Raw genomic sequence first — 17,631 nt, 5'->3', positions numbered from 1 at the left:
GCCAATGAGCTCATAGTGGCGAGAGGACTTCAGCTAATTCTGTCTGCCTGTGAGACAGATTCAGGTGACAGCGGAGCAGACAGACACTCAATACAATATAATAGGCTACATGCACGAAAGGTTATGTGTGTACACTTGTTTGATTCCGGTGGAACCAGGTCTGTTTGAACCAGCCGCTATTGTTAATGTAATTAGAGTCTACACGGACCTGGTTGGGTGTTGCAATGGGGAATGAGCATGTTACGATAAAGAAGGATTTATGCGTGTGTAAAATTGTTATTACTGACCACAGTGTGTCGTGTGAAGATGTAAGGAGCAGAATATAACAAAAGATGCTGTTACAACACAGTTAACGCTCCACCGGAAATAAATGAGCATACAGGAAGAGCCTGTCGTGCACCTAGTCTATTAGTCCTAGAGGTCTGCAAGAGGCACATCAGTACTGGTTAGAGTGGACTCAAAACTACTTTCTATTCTCATTGCTCAAAGTTTGCAGGGGGCATTATGCATGCATTATGCTCCCTGTGGATTTGTGGGCAATGTATGTGTATGTCTACCGAACAGAAAGATACAGGAAGTTTGCTTAAAGTGACACAGGGTAGCTCTTGTCTGCCGCATCCCATTAAATATTCACTTTGACTTGGAGGGAAACTGCTTTTGATGAGGATGAAACTTTCATGCATAAATATAATATAACTGCCAATATATTAGATGATTAAATATTAAGTGATTCATTTTAAGACACAAAATGGAAGTCTGTGGCTGGGGAAATCACTACTTTTTAGGTACGCTCTTTCATCAGTGAGTCTGGGTATAAGAGGAACGGTGAGAAATCCAGAAAGGCAATGTTGAAACACCCAACAGGAACACCCAAACTGCACATTGAACAAAACAATATGGAAAACAAGGAATGGAAGATATTTCAGACTACCATCACCCTGCTGCATTTTCTAACATTTTCCCCAAGTCTTCTGTGAACATCAAAGTATCCAGATAAATGTTTAATTCTTAGCTCTTTTGCTCTTGCCCGTCCTCTCATTTTAAAACAAGATATAATTTAAATATCCTCTAATTGGATGAGAAGGCTTTATTCATGGCTGTGGTCCTCATTAACAGGCTAAATTTGGGTGCTGACTCGTGATAGAGATCTGATGAAAAACAAATGACGAAACAATACAGATAAGGCATCTTGAACTTGATGACATGTCCAGACCTAAACAATGCATAACCCATCATTTAATCATAAATACTCCCAATGTACAAAACATCTGTACAAATCTATACAATTGTGTGTGTAAAACAGAAAAAAAGAACTTCTTCAAAATGTGAAAAGTACAATATTACATCATCTATAGCAAGTGTTTCTTTCATGTCATGTCATATGACTTAAACATGATAAACCACATGTTATTGGAGCAAGTCGCAGAGCAAAGGGCTAAACACAAGGATTCAGTACCCAGAGAGCAGACATACTCATGAAAATGCCCATCTGTTCTGTAAGTCACTTTGACTAGAAGAGTTCGCTAAATGAATGAAATGAATGGGAATGAAAAGGAAAGGCATGTGTTTGGTCCAGCTAGACAGACCTCCTGCCGCTAGACAGACCTCCTGCGTTGCCGCAGACCTCCTGCCGCTAGACAGACCTCCTGCGTTGCCGCAGACCTCCTGCCGCTAGACAGACCTTCTGCGTGCGTATGTGTGGATGGAGGTGCAGTGTTGCCGCAGGCACAGGGAGCCACTCGGGGAAGAGGAGGCCCAGGAGTCGTGGGAGGTGGGAGCTCCGTCCACCCTGTAGGAGATGGAGTTGTAGAAGACGGGATTGGTATGGCCTCCTCCTCCTCCTCCTCCTCCTCCTCCACTTTGCAGCTCATGCTGGGAGGACAGTGGGCTTCTCTCCCCGGTCTGACCATGGCGATGGCAGCAGGCGGCCGAGCAGAATGAGAGGAGACGGGCCGGTGATGGCCGAGCCGGGGTCATCCTCTTCTTCCTCTTCAAGGTTGACCCTCGAGGGTTCTCGGGGGATGGGATGAGGTTGGCGCGGCTGCTGCCCCTGTCGGCGGGCAAGGACAGGCTGCTGTTCCGGCACGATCCGTTCTCCACCGCACCTGGCGGTTGAGAGGCCTGTTCTGTCTCCTCCTCCTTCCTGTGTCCCGCAGCCAGAGCACCCCGACCCTTCTCCAGGTCACCTCCCTCCTTTCCCATGTTCCCCCCTTCCCCTCTCCGCCTTCCTCCTCCTCCTCCTCTTCCTCCCTCTCCTGCCTCCTCCACCGCTGCTGCCTGCAGCCCCTCTGAGCTGACGGTGAGGAACCTCAGCACCACCAGGTTGAGGAAGGCCCCGATCACGGTCAGCCCCACCAGGATGTAGAGGAAGCTGAAGGCCACGTAGACCGTGTTGGTCTGCAAGTCCTCGCGCTTGAGCAGCGCCACAAAGTCGCCGAAGCCGATGGTGGTCAGCGTGATGAAACAATAGTAGTAGGCATGGAAGAAGCTCCAGCCCTCGAAGTAGGAGAAGGCACCGGCACCCACGCACAGTACACTCAGGCACGACAGGAAGCCCATCAGCACCATGTTGCCCATGGAGACCTCAGAGCGGCGAAGCCCCAGGCAGCGCTTGGTCCGGCTGAGCAGGTAGCGCGTGCAGGTGTTCATGCGCTCCCCCAGGCTCTGGAACATCACCAGAGTCAGCGGGATGCCCAGGACGGCGTAGAACATGCAGAAAGCTTTACCCGCATCAGTGCCAGGGGCAGCGTGCCCATAGCCTGCAGGCAATGCACACAAAAGTCATATAAAGTGACTAAGTGAGTTTTATATAAAGAATTGTTTATGGAAATCACTTGTGGCAATAAAAGGGAAATCACACAGACTGTAGTTCTGGAAATAACCAACAGAGCCTGCTAGACAGTAAATGGACTTCATTCACAGTGTTCTACACAATAATTGAATGATTTACTACAGAATCGTGCTTTGTAATATGCAATGGTATAAAATATGAATTCTTACCTATCGTGGTGATAACAGTGATTGCAAAGTAGAAAGAGCCCGCGAATTTCCATTGTATTCCTCCTCGATGAGGCTCCCATTGTAAAACCACCTTTTCAATTTCGCGGTATTCCTCATCAGAGAAACCATATTTTTTCTTCAACTCGTTCAGTTTAAGCTCCAACATTTTCTTTCGGGAACTTTCCGTCTCAGACTCAAGCGCGTCGAACACAGCGGCTCCAACAAGTAGGTAAGAGAGCATGCAAACAATCAAGCAAAGAGTTCGAATGTTTTGCATGTTCATCGGGGAAAACATGAGTAGCCTATGCGACATGAGACTTTGTTTCCTAAAGCTAGGTAGGCACAGCTCACCTCTCGGATGGACATAATTTGACAACTGTAGGGATTTAGGATGGTGTTCTGTTGGGGAAGGGAGGAGATGCTCGTTCGGGCGCCTCCAAAAATACACGTGGTAGAGTTGGTGAGGAGGGGCGTCACCGAAGAAATGTAATACGAGTAAATGAGTATCAAGTAAATTCAGTCAACTCGCTTTTTAATCATGGTTTGCATTAGTATTATTACTAGAATAAAACTTTGCGACGAAAACACTTTGGCATGAGTATAGAGCAGTAGCCTATATCATTAGTAGCACTAGCACCTTTTTAAAGCAACACCAAAGAGTTTTTTGTAGCTTAAAATAATGTTTCCAAAATCGTTTCAGTGGTTCATCAACTAGTAACAGGGTGAACGGCACTCCTCCATTCGCTTCGTGGCCCTCTATCGGCTATAACCGCACGTAAGTTTGCCAGATCCGGTAGCGGATCTGTAGTTCGGTGGAATGAGACATAAGAAACTACAAATTTGACTTGCATCTGATGTCGCAATACATCGTACTTTTGTAAAAGCATGCAACATATTCTACCTTGTCTGTGGACAAGTGGATTGTTATTTGCAAAGCAGGTGTTGGATAAACAAATAGTCCGTGCGACAGAGGGAAAAGTTATTTGGTGTTGCTTTAAAGTAGCCTATCTATGCCCAGTATCGCTCCAGTTCTGAGTTGGCGCTGGCCAGGGTGCTGAATTGTCTTGCATTGACAAAGTGATGAACAAGTACTTAAGCAAAGTCCCGTTCGATCAATGTTACAATTACAGCATTAGGCTGTCAAACACCGTTTTTTTTTTTATGTGTATGTTTAACATAATTAGGAAAAAAAAAGAGAATGGAAAACATATGCTGTAGCTGTAGCTCGCAATAACTGAGAAACATCTTACTATAGACAGCTGGCCTTTACATACCCCGCTATCTTAATGGCAGTGCTTTCTCATGTGTACATGGGCGAAGTATTCACAGCACACGGTGGTAATGTATTACTGTGTGTGTGAACAATGGCGAGGTGGACTGCCATGTTTAACCTTTAAGAGAGCACACCTAGTCCAAGGGTGATAAATCCGCCGTTAATCATTATTAACCAATGAGTGAGACACTCATAGACAGAACGAGAGTATAGAACAAGTGCAACTGACCTTTAATGTCTTTGCGTCTCCCAAATCCTATTGGTCATTGATAGCAACCACGGCATACATCACGTGTACAAAAGGGAACATTTCCACAAAATAAGAGTTTGGTAAACAACAAGTATATTTCTAGTTTAGGTTCTACCTTAGGCAACAAAACAAACAGCAAAACTAAACATCCAATTCATTTATGGATTTTTCATATGAAATAACACTGGATCCTTTTACATTTGAAGGCTATAAATGTAGGTAGTACAGCTATCATATGCACCAATAACAGACAACCTGAAATAGCTAGCACAGCTGCTTCTGCACCGGAGAGTCCCACTAGCCATGTGGATTTTATGACCCTTCCATCATGAGTGTTATTATCTCTATTAAAATCTACATTTATGGCCCCACTCCTGTGAGACATATGTCTTTTCATGCCCCTCCTTATGCACTATCGTTAGTACACCGAGTGCCTCCTTCTGTCCTTCTAAATTCCCCATGGCCTGTCACTCTGCTGATACCAGTATCACAGGAAAGAACATGTCTTTTTGTTCTGTTTACCCACTGTCGACACTGCATTATAGCAAAGCCCTGTGATTAATCAATGTTGTTACAGCACAATGGATGGTCATTCAGCTTTGGACAAAGAAAAAGCCAACCAGACTCACTTTCAATGAAATTGCATTTGCAATTGTGTTTGACATTGCGTGCTTTCAATATAGTCATGTGTGTACATATCATATTTCTGATTAGATGTGAGACTGGTTCTTTTTTCTGTGTTAAATGAAGCAAGCACTCCTTGCTTTTACCTTGATTCTGCTATCTTTTTTATGTATTGTTATCATCTTGCAGGGAAAATGGCATTAATCCACATGAACTGTTCCTGACAAATTAAAACATTTGACTCTTTGAACACTATCAGCGAGCGTAGAAGAATTCAGCTAAAAAGGCTTGTCGTATAACAAACACACAGAAAAGTGCGAAGCAGTTAGCTGAATTTTACAAAAGTTGTATTGAATTACACATTATACAGTGAAATAGATTTCTTGTTGTGATGAGGACTATTAATTTGCATTTACCCCACAGGAACACACGCTCTATGTCAAAACAATCCAGAACTTGAACTTTACCACAGAGGTGAGCAACACAGTCAAGCTTGTTATCCAAAGGGCAAAGCCACTGATCTTTAATTCCCCTGGACCCTCACCTTTTGCAGGGAGGATGGATTTCCATGGTACACTGGCAACTGTGACATGTGTTTGAATATCTAACTCCACATCAACCTACTGTTCATCATACAGTCAGTAAATAAATTGTGCAACTGACTACTAAGACACTATTGTACATAATCTGTTATACATGAATGGACTTAATTAGGCAAGGTCCGTGTATCAGCAGGGACAACAGTGCCTAACATGACCAACTGTGACAGGGCGAGTTTTCGGAGGATAAAGGGCTGTTCACACCAAGAATGATAACTATAACCATAACGATAAAAACGTCCACACTGACCAACGATAAGCAAAGTCTCTCCTTGTGTTGAATGAATGTAATGGCTAAAATGAATGTAATGGCTAAAATATGATGGGTTCTGATTGGCTGTTAGCTTTTTATCATTCTCAAAATCACTCTGAAAGTGATCCCCAATAATATCGTTCTTCATGTCATCATTATAGTTTATGTGTGAACAACGTCATTCATATCCGAGAACGATATGTTTTTATCGTTATAGTTATCAATCTTGGTGTCCTTGGCCCTTTAACCACCAAACTGGAAGGGGAAATCAACAGCACGGCAAAAAAAGAACAGGAGTAAAAGTATTTGAATTCATACAACAGCTTTATAAGTTGTAATTCAGTGAAAGGGAAATGAAATATTATATGAAGTAGAATTATATCAATAACAAACTATAGTCATTATAGATCAAGACATCTCTGGTTTGTCTGTCAACACATTTGTCATAGTTTCTTTCAAGTTTATTGTTGCATCTGATAAAGAAGGCAGTCTAAGCAGCTGGCTGATTAAAATATGTTTCAAGCCAAAGCACCATGACATGTGAGCATAATCCATATTTATCTGTTCAAGCTGCCTGACAGCAGAACTAACAGGGTGTGGCAAATCAAGCAACTTATTGCAGGCTTTATTGAGATGGTTGGTGATTTTGTCCTTTTGACGTTGATTGTTCTCGGTGCAGTGGTTTTGAAAGAACAGCTTGTCATTGAAAATGTAGAAAAATAGAGAACAGCATTACTAAGTTCCTTAGTCACCATTTACGTTTTTTAAAAGCAATTAGTGTACGTACGTAATATGTTAAATGCCAGGGTACAGCTACTGTTTTGTATATGACCATCAAAAATCTGTTTTTGGAGATAGGAGCATTACATTATCACTGTGTTTATCTTGTTAATCTCCTTGCCAGACCTGCAGAACAAATTGAGATTTGCTAACAGGTTGGTGTGGGCTCTCCCAGGCTAATCTCATGTAATGCATGAGGACCTAATCACCTCACCCTTTCACATGAAAGGGGTATTCACAGTGACATCTTAGTGGTGTGGTGCAAAACTAAAATGAATAAGTGAGAGAGAAATAAAAGACTAAATTACCACAAACAAATCAGTATCATAAAATGCAAATGCACACATTTCCTTTTCTTGCCTGTATTCAGTGAGGACAGTGAAGAGTGACAGGAAGCAAGTGAAAGAGAGACATGGGGTGGGATTGGAAAATCTGCATACTCAGATAGGATAAAACTGCATAGTGAGGAAGTAAAAGTAAATTAACTTGGTTTGTATTTTGCAAAAGGGAATTAAAAGTCTGTTTCTTCATTCTTCTGTTTCGTCATTGTTACCCAGATAGTAGCAGACATCCCAAGTCTCCCTGAAGTTGCGGAAGTCTCCTGCATATTGATAGCAGCTCCCTGATGCCCGCAAATTAGATAAAATCTCCTGGAACCTAGAGCGAGCGAGTAAGGGCGCGCACGCGAGACCGAGAGTTCAAATCGCTTGTGCATCTGAGTGTAGTGTGCACACGAAGTTCATGAAGCACATGCAAGACAGAGCATCCTGATTGACCTGTTTCGCTAAATCAACCAATCAGTTGTCAGTGTAGGGAGGCTTTTATCTCTTTTCTCCTGAACTAAATTAATCATTTCAGGTGATCCAGGAACATGAGTGTCATGGCAGAGTTCCTTAAAAAAGGAACATTTAAGACCCATTTCACATCAGACTACACAAAAGTGTACCCTTGAGAGTAAAATATAATGATAGTCTTGCACACTGCACTGTTTATAACTGTGACTTTAGCATTGCCCATGGCAGGTTAAATGATTACAAAATACATGTTGATTTGAGTTTAACAAGTGTCATTTCATGTGCATATTATTCAGGCCTATACCAGATGGCTAGTTGCCAAGGCTCTACATAAAAAGATCAAAATGTACATATTTAATTGGTACAATTTCTATCTACAGGCCTCCCTTATTTGGTGTAAGGGGGCGGGAGGAGGGCTTCGGTTTACCTCTCTAAAATTACTTTTTGCTGGTTGGAATGTCTTTAGTAAGCTTAGGCTAGTAGCCTAGTACATTTTCTTACCATATAGGCCTTCTTCCATGACTAGCTGTATCAGGGTTCAACTGGAAAGGTGTAGCCTAACAGGAGTTGAAAGGAGTAGCCTAACAATAAACAGTTGTTGGGCAGGGCATTATAATTGCGTACATCATTTGCACTGCCATGGGGAAATGGAAGTGAAAAGCGGTCTTAAGGTAGAACCCAATAGTTTCAGGCATAGCGTAGCCTAGGTTACGCCTACTTAGCCTAATTAGCCTACTACAAGCTTTGTATTTACCAGACTATTCAGTTTAAACACCTGGCTCGCAAGAACATGCTTTTCAGTTGGGATGAATTTTATTGAAGATTTGAACCTTTTCTGGAATTGCAGGGAATATTTCAGACCAAATAGCGCAGAGCTGAGTTGGACTGGGCCCAAGAACTGAAAACTATAAGCTCAGTAGCCATACAAACTATAAACCGAAAACTATAAACGAAAACTATAAGCTCAGTAGCCACACAAACTGAACAAGCTGATGACATCAACAACTCAGCTTAACCAAAACACTCTGCACAAGCTGAAAGAGATACAGTATGCCCAACCCCCCCTGCTGTGGGGCCCTCTGGTAATCACCCGGTAGCCTCCACTGAAATGCAGACCTTGGAGAAACATAAAAAAACAGCTCAACAATGTCCAGCCACGTCCACTGGACACGATAAGGAGGGTGCTGCTGAAATGACTCAAAGTCAATCACTGTCAACTCCCTGGAATCTCAGCAAACAAATGGATGTAATGTGCATGAGGAGATAGGAGATAGCCTCTCAGCAGCTTTGATAGGTGCTATCATAAAGGATAGGTCATGTTGGAACACTAGTACAAATATCCCTCCCCATGTCCGTCGACTCCTTGCCACCACAAAGACACAACAACATGGCCACTATGTCTCTACAGCTGTTAAAGATCTGCCGTTATCCAATCATTTCTGCGTGTTCTTTGATGTTTCTATGTCCCCACACTCTCAGAACAGATAATGGTAAAAGGAGAATCATAAATGATCAGAAAAATGCTCTCTTTGAGCAAGCACTTTCACAGACGTCAAGTCAACTGTCAGACTCGGTGGAAGACTTATTGGATCACTTTAATGCAAAACTCTCTCTCTGAAATATACAAAGCTAGATAGTCTTTCTACACAATCATTAGAAGTTCAAATAACATTTTTGTTCTTTTTTCAACTGTCGATAAGTTAACAAATCCCCCCTCACAATTAGCGTCTGAACTTCTCTCAAATATATGCAATGAGTTTTCATCTTTTTTCAAAGGAAAAATTTACCAAATCAGATTCAACATATCTGCTCAATTACTAATTCAACATCCAGAACCTCCAGCTACAGGGAAACTTAACTTGATGTCAGAGTTCAGCTTGATAGACTACGAAACACTTGAAAAAATGGTACAGAATCTTAGCTCTTCCACATGTGGCTTAGACAGTCTGTCTACCAATTTCTTCAAAACTGTTTTTCACCTTATAGCGGCAGATGTCCTTTACATTGTAAATGTATCACTGATGTCTGGCACTTTTCCTAAGTCACCGAAAACAGCAGTTGTAAAGCCACTTCTCAAGAAGAATTACCAGGATGCCTCCATGCTAAACAATTACAGGCCCATATCCAATCTACCTTTTATTGGCAAAATTATTGTTTAATCAACTAACCACCTTCCTAACATCAAATGGGTATTTTGATTACTTTCAGTCTGGTTTTCGGGCAAATCACAGCACTGAAACAGTTCTTAAAAAGGTTTTCAAGGACATACCCCTCAATACAGATTTAGGTAAAACATCAGTCCTAGAGCTACTGGACCTTAGTGCAGGATTTGACACTGTTGATCACAATATTTAACACAGACTAGAACACTTTACAGTTATCAACTGGCTCAAATCATATCTACAACAAAGGAGCTTCTCTGTTGCCATTGGCAACTGTACCTCAACACCAACATCCTTGACCTGGTGTTACCCAGGGGTCGATCTTGGGGCCACTATCATTCAATCTCTATATCGGAACTCCCCCTATTACCGTCGGTCCAGTATGTCCGCCGTCTTGCGTGTATGTGTCACTTAATATCCATTTCTATACAAACCAAGACAGCAGACTCCTAAAGAAACGCAACCACCCACACCATAGGTGCATCTAAATTAGCTATGTACCAAAAATGACATTTTACTGTGACTCGAATGGAATGGAATTTTACAGTGGAATTTTAATTTCATGACGAGAATTCTCGGTCTAACCGTTCATGTGCCGTTGAAACGGCGTAAATAGGCGACCCATAAGGCCAGCAATATAACTCCAAGCGTGGTAAACAAAATCGGATATTTCAGGCAGTAAATGCTCCCAAAACCAGATTTTGTTCAAATCTACACACCTATGGCTACTGAAAAATGTAAGGTTCATTTAGCAAATGTTATTTTGAAGTGTTAAAAAACATTGTTGTTTTAGAATTTCCAAACAAAAGTGATGATAATTGGGGGTGTTACTTAGAGTTGCCACTCTCCTTGGAACAAAAGGGTTAAAAGCAAAAGGTGTGGGTTTTTGAACATTCTAACATAAGATTCCGTTCTGCAACAACTGAAGGTTCTAAAATTCTATGTTTAATTCAATGAACCCAGATATTCTTTAGAACATTTTCCTACATTCCCACCTGTAAGGGTTAAAAATGTATAAATTGACAGTGATCTAAATTTCAACAGTCACATTAAAGCTAAATCAGCTTTTTACCACCTCAAAATATTGGCTTCTTAGAGGGCTGATGTCAAAACATGATTTAGAAAAACTCATGCATGCATTTATCTCCAGCAGGGTTGATTACTGCAATGGACTTTTCACAGGTCTTCCTAAAGACTATCACAGCTTCAGATGATACAAAATGCAGCAGCTAGGATTTTCACAAAAACAAAAAGAACACCACATCATACTCCAATTTTTAAGTCCCTGCACTGGCTTCCAGAATTGACTGTTTGTTTATAAATCAGTAAATGGAGCAGGACCTAAATACCTATCAGACAGACCTTCCTCTCAGGCCTCAGGAAAAAAACCTGTTCGTAAAATCTGCTGCTAGAACTAAACATGGTGAAGCAGCTTTTAGCTGCTATGCGGCTCAGCTCTGGAACCAACTTTTGGATGACATCAAAAAGGCCCCAACTGTACCAGTTTTAAATCTAGACTTAAGACCAAACTGTTCTCAAATGCTTCCTGCTAACTGCACTGAGTTACAAATTCTGAATCTGCCTTGAAAATTATTCTACCTTGTGTCTTTTATTTTGTCTTTTTAATTTTTCTTTATTTTTAAAGGTTTCTACCTTGTGCGTTTTATATTTACTTTTTTATTATGGTCTTTACCTTTTAAACTATTCTTTGACTGTTGCCCTTCTATGTTTTTATTTGCTATTACTGATGGCTTTTGTTTATGTAAAGCACATTGAATGACCTAGGTGTGATGCGCTATAAAATTGCGCTATAAAATTAAACTTGACTTGACTTGACTACAGTAGCCTATATATAGGCCTACATTATTTTAGCCTATATTTGGTGCCATACCTTATAATAGGCTTACCATAAAAAACTGACATATAATACTGTCCTGCAAGAGCAGGGACTGAAGGGGCAGTGATTGAGCAGGAGCCGTTCATATCTAAAATGCCGAACTGTCTTCTTCCTGATACTTTCATTTACGTGAAGTGACTCTACTTTCGGTTTCCTTTCTGAGTCAATGACGCGGTCTATGGAGATCAATTTACAAGACGAGGAATGATCTCCCTCAAACGTTTGGTCAACTGCGTTGTATATGTTCTGTCCTACTTCGCTCGTCCTGTGTTTTTTTTGGTAGGCCGACTACCACATCAGGTAATTTCATTTATGGCTAACTTGAGGCCCGCTGTCAGAAATGACTTTGAAAGCTCCGACTCTGAAAACTCACCTAGGCCTAGACCTCTTCAGGCAAATTACAGTAGTCCTAAAGGCAACGATTCAAAAAGTTTGTACAATGTCGACAGCGACTCTGATGAATCATTCACTTGTGAATATGACTCTACGTGGGACGATGAAGACAATATTGAGGACGACACAAACGCAACCTCGAAGGTAACCACTTAGGGGCTTGATCAAGTAAGCCATGCTGTGGGTTCTTATTATTATTTAGTCCAGCTGGACTACTGCAAAACTCATCAAGGTGGGAGATGGTAGTTACGTAGGCCTAGGCCATAGGCTATTTTGTCGAATTTATCGGTGTCATTAACGGAAGTGAAGCTATGTCAGATTCAGATATCTTACATTTCTTGTGAGCTAGACTCTCTCACATTTATGTTGCCCATCTTCTTGCAGTAGCTGTTTCATAAATAGGCAGCATGATGAGTAGGCTAGGCTATACCATTCTGGGCATTAGGCCTACAAGGTTTGCCCTCAAGTGTCTCCAATTTTGTAGATTAGGCTACTGGTAGCTAGTGTGTCGAGTCAAGTTTCAAGTGTGCCGGTAGAGGGCACCCAATCGTCAACTAATAAGGGAAGCCGCGCAGGATGCTGGCCACAGATTAACAGATTTGCCAGAGCTCTAAATTTTATTCAAATATTCTAGAACAGAGCTCCGCTCTAGAATCTTTGTTTTTTTGCCAGAAAGGTACAGTAGGCCTACATTATGGGTCCTCAGCATTTAGACTATGAATTGCTGTTTATAAAATGTTCACTTCACAAATTATGATTTGTAAAAGAATCCATAGTGCTCATCACCATTAGAGTGACTGTTGGGACGTAGGCTAATAGTTCTTGAAATATCTTGAGTTCTGCTTGCCTTTTGCTGCACAACATTGTCATTTTACGTGTGCCAATGCCACTGCTTAGTGTTGGTTCAAAAAGACAGTAATCTGTTGGCATTGAAGAAATATAGAATAAGACTGCATTTTTTAAGAAATATCTCAACATTTACACTAATAACAATGAGCTATCTTCATTCTGAAATGTAGGTCCATATATTGAAGATAAATAACCTTAAAATCGACTCAGAATTGGTTGAATTCAGGCCATTGAGAGAGTCTGGTATAAATGGACATTTTTAATTCAGAAATGGTCAAATAATGGATTCAGCATCCTCAGAACCACTCCAATGTTCAGACAAGAATTTGCTGAAATGTCAATATATTTGATTAGGCAAATTGCCCAATGTATGCAAGTTAGCAGTTATTGCTGTTAAAGGGGAAATCCGGCGAGTTTTCATAAAGATCTCCATTTCTCAAGGTCACCGAGTAGGCTATGGTACAAAACAAAACAAAAACAATCGGTTTTACCTAGGAAAGTATACAGTATTTGGTGCAAAACTCTAGCCTGGCTAAATCGGGCGCATAAGGCAGCATGGGAAAACCCAGGCTAGCAAAACTCCACTTGTGGCAATACATTTTATACTTGTAGCCAAAAGTCACAAATATCAGTAAATTTGAAGTCACAGATTTTTTTTTTTATTCTACGAACACAACACAGCAGTTACGTCTACATCTGTAGAATATTTTCTTCCAAATGCATTTATTTAATTATCTGGGTCTGTGACCATTTTCTTGCATGCATACAAGTCAATAACTACAACTGCTTGAATCTGCCGCTAGGAGTCTCAAATGCTGTTTTCTGTAACTCTCACTTTTGCACCACACGTGACTGAGATATTTGGTGCAAAACTGATTTGTACTCGTAGCCAGAGTCATAGAATCTGTATCTATAGCGCTAGGGGGCGGGCACTCGACAGACAAAACATTTGGCCAATCAAGGTGCTGAATGCTGATTTGGAGTAACGTTTAAAGTGAGACGTATGGTCCTCTGCAGATTAAATAAAATAAATTCGAGGACCTGCCGTTGACAGCAGTATATTTTGTAGTATTGTTTTTAATAAATTAAGAAACCACTAACACTGTGGATTACCTAGATCTGATATTTGTTACTATGTTGAATTCCAGTGTGGCAACTAAAGTATCTAGCCACAGCTAAGTTAGGTCCGGCGAACAGATGACCGCTTTGCTTTATACTGTAGTTGCCAGACTGGAATTCAACATACACATTTTTAACACCATTTTGTTCTTATATTACCATTATTACAGACTCATACCAGGAAGAAGAAGCCTGAGAAGCAGACACAGACTTGGGCATGGTTAAGGGATGGAAGAAACACACGTGCTGCCAAGGACATGCAGACTTACAGACATGACTATCCAGTGAGTCATATATCACACTTTATAACATTTGCATCAGAGGTAGTTTTTAAAAATGTTATTTTTCATTCATGACCAACTCCTGCCCATTAAGTGCTGTTTTTTTTACCACAGGATCAGGGGGATCCTCCATCTTGTCAGGATTTTGTGAGTAGACTGTACCATCGGTCTAAATGTAAATGTGTTCCTATATGCACTGTTTTCTTTACATGTTATTTTACAACTTCATTGTGGAAATAAAAAAAATGTATAAGAGAGGACATTTCTTTCAGCACTTCTCCCAAGTTTAAATTGAAGTTCAGTGACAATTGTTTTGTTACAATACATATTTACAGCATCCCAATTTGAAGTTCTACAAAAATGAAAAAAACTCTCAACCTGATGGTAAGGCAAATATAATTAGAATTAATTTCTATTAAAGCCCTTCTCAAAAAAATACATTAACTTCTGTCCTTTTTGTTTTCAGATCTCTCAATATTAGACTTCCACAATAAATGGAAGGGTGATTATTCAAGGCTGGAAAGAGTGCACACATTCATCCAGTGGTCAGTCAGTTTGTGTACATTTAGCACAACATTTACCATCTAAACATTTAATATAAAACAGTGACCTCAACATTTTTGTATTGCCAGGCTCTTCCCAATACGAGAGGATGGTATGAATGAGGAAGCATATAAACTCACAAAAGATGAGATAAAGGTTAGTCAAGTATGAAAACATGTACAATCTACCAGACATCTCCATGCAATGCAAATGTGATGGAGAAAATACCTTTTACAATTTGAATATTATCATTGTATGAGTTGAAGATTTTTCTCTATTTCTTGTTCAAGGCATTCACAGAAGATGAGACAGCAAAAGAAAGATTGAGAAGATCGTATGAGCTGATGCTGGATTTTTATGGCATAAAACTGGTGGACCATCAGACAGGGGATGTACAACGGGCAGAAAACTGGAAGGAGCGATATCACAACCTCAATAAGTAAGTTGAATGACTATCTTTATGTTATCCATTATAGACATTTTTTCCCTTAATGCAAAATATGCATTTAAGACACTTGTAAAAAGGTTCCAGATATACCAACCGAGAAACAGTAAACCTATTAAGCCCATCTTTTTTGACAGGTATATACACAACAGCCTTCGCATCACTCGTATCCTGAAGTGTTTGGGCACCTTGGGATTTGCAAACTATCAAGCACCTTTGGTTCGTTTTTTCCTGAAGGAGACTATTGAGAACAGGGAGCTTCCAAATGTGAAGGAGAGCGTCCTGGACTACTTTTTGTTTTCTATCCTTGACAAAGCAAAGCGCAAAGAACTGGTCAAGGAAGCTTTCATAATGTTCCAAAGTAGCCAGGGAAATGAAAAGAGCAAAACAACATTTAAATGGTGCCCAAAGTGGGTCCAGAAAAAGTTCCAGGAGGAGCTCAATAGGGTGGAAAAAGGGACAAATAGTCTTGACTTTGTGAAAGAAATTCAGCCTGCCACTGAGGGAAACTCTTGTGAGCGAAATGATTCACAGTTAGAAGAGGAGAAAGGTTTAATTACAAAAACACAGGTCCATAACAATGATGATACCAGTTTGGGTAGTGCATCTTTAGAGAGCAAGCACTCAGATAAAGATGATGAAACTTCAGCCAATAAAGGAGATGGTGAAAAACAACATCAAAATACTGAAGAGGCAGGTGATGGTATGAAGGCAAAGAACAACATTAGTGACAAACAAGAGAACAAAAGCAGACCAGATGGTTCCAATATGGGCAGTGAATCTTTAGAGAGCAAGCGCTCAGATAAGGATGATGCAACTTCAGCCAGTAAGGGAGATGGTGAAGAATATAAAAATTCTGAAGTGGCAAATGATGTGCAAAGGGAGGAAAATTACAAAGATACTGATGAGAAGTCTGTTGATTTGTCAGTTGAGAATTCCAAGTCAGGGGATGATCTATCAGTAGCCACGCCAAGTAGCACCAAATAGACATGTGGGTATAGGTGTCATTCAGGGAATGCGCCAAAGGGTGAGTGCAGCAAAAAGTAGGTGGTTCATTTAGCTGAGAATTCAGGCACTGAGCTGGAGAAAACAATCTCATTGAAATTCAGCAAACTCCACCTGAGAATCAGGGAAAGGAGATGGCTGTTCTATCTGCCATAGTCACCAGAGTGTTAGAAGTTATTTATGGCCATTGATATATTGTGCAATGAGGATTGAGTATAGGCTAGACACTGGAAATATTTTGTGTTCAGAGAATCTTTTACCTTTCTATGCACTGTTTTTGTTTCGTGAAAGCATGCACATTATTAACCAATAAGTGGTGTTGTATTGTACTTTACTTTGACTGTTTTCTGTTTTTGTGTTGATGGCTCAGAGTTGAATAAAAAAATAATAATTGACTAGAAATGTAACATCAACACTGCAAAATACTGAAGATTGCTCTTAGAACATCAGCTGTTTTCAGCATTAAACTGTATATCTGGCTGTTCACAGGGAATCAGTGTGATCTGCATTACATTAAAAGTTACTTGGCTAGATACAGTGAATCAATAAGATCTATCCACAGATACACATGGCTGGTTTAACTGTTAATATTGGTCTGTTCAGTGGACAGCACTACAGGGTTCTCACTCTAAATCAAATGTAAAATTCCATGACTTTTCCCTGGCAAAAAAAAACGAAATTTCTATGACTTACTATGAATGGTACAATATACCGACCAATGATTTTTAGAGCAGCCACGTAGCGTTCAAGAATCTTTTACTTTTTTAGAGCAGGAGATGAATGAATGGGCATTGAATGAACAAAGTTGGGCTATTCAAGCAAGCAGTAAAGCTAATAACCAGATATATGCCAATTCTGCATATCCTGATATTCCCTGACTTTCCTTCCAAAATTCCATGATTTTCCAGAAATTCCATGACCCGTGGGAACCCTGCTACTATGAACTATGTAAAAGACACGTAAATGTAAAACAAAAATGCATTCATAGTTATATAAGTACCCTAACCAGTTCTATGGAGAAAGTATTGTATATACTGCAGTCATGTAGTTTGTCTTTGCGTTGGTCCACAAGCAATTCAGAGAAAGAAGTACTTATAATTTATTGGAGATCCATTAGAAAGTCCTGCCCGGTACACCAGTTTTGGTACCATTAGGCATCATGATTGTTTCATTACAGTTTTAACACAAAAGTGTCTCTCACCTTTTCTGTACAGGTTCACTTAAGTGTTCAGAAAATGTTTTTCATTGTTTAATGTTATTTTGTTGTCATGTTATGGATGAACAATACAGTCTTTATTCATTCACCTGTACAGTTCACCACTTTCTTGTGTCAAGGCAATGAGATGCTTTAAAAGACAAAACAG

At 40.4% G+C, this 17,631-nt stretch overlaps 2 protein-coding genes across 2 annotated transcripts; one reads left to right on the top strand and one right to left on the bottom strand.

The window, feature by feature from the left end:
* Positions 1-744: 744 nt before the first annotated feature.
* LOC125302215 (potassium channel subfamily K member 15-like) lies at positions 745-3,396 on the bottom strand. The gene is made up of 2 exons (XM_048255298.1): positions 3,001-3,396; positions 745-2,759 (listed from the first exon to the last, which is right to left on the bottom strand). The coding sequence occupies exons 1-2, from the start codon at positions 3,311-3,313 to the stop codon at positions 1,672-1,674; spliced, it is 1,401 nt and encodes a 466-aa protein (XP_048111255.1). The 5' UTR covers positions 3,314-3,396; the 3' UTR covers positions 745-1,671.
* Positions 3,397-11,690: 8,294 nt separating this feature from the next.
* Positions 11,691-17,571, top strand: LOC125301487 (opioid growth factor receptor-like protein 1). The gene is made up of 8 exons (XM_048253946.1): positions 11,691-12,169; positions 14,164-14,277; positions 14,389-14,421; positions 14,610-14,658; positions 14,741-14,819; positions 14,907-14,973; positions 15,108-15,256; positions 15,400-17,571. The coding sequence occupies exons 1-8, from the start codon at positions 11,837-11,839 to the stop codon at positions 16,247-16,249; spliced, it is 1,674 nt and encodes a 557-aa protein (XP_048109903.1). The 5' UTR covers positions 11,691-11,836; the 3' UTR covers positions 16,250-17,571.
* Positions 17,572-17,631: the final 60 nt, after the last annotated feature.

This window comes from Alosa alosa, chromosome 10 (genome assembly GCF_017589495.1).
Source record: "Alosa alosa isolate M-15738 ecotype Scorff River chromosome 10, AALO_Geno_1.1, whole genome shotgun sequence".
NCBI lineage: Eukaryota > Metazoa > Chordata > Actinopteri > Clupeiformes > Clupeidae > Alosa > Alosa alosa.
Note: the sequence above shows the minus strand (reverse complement) of the source record. Positions and strands in the feature narration are given on the sequence as shown.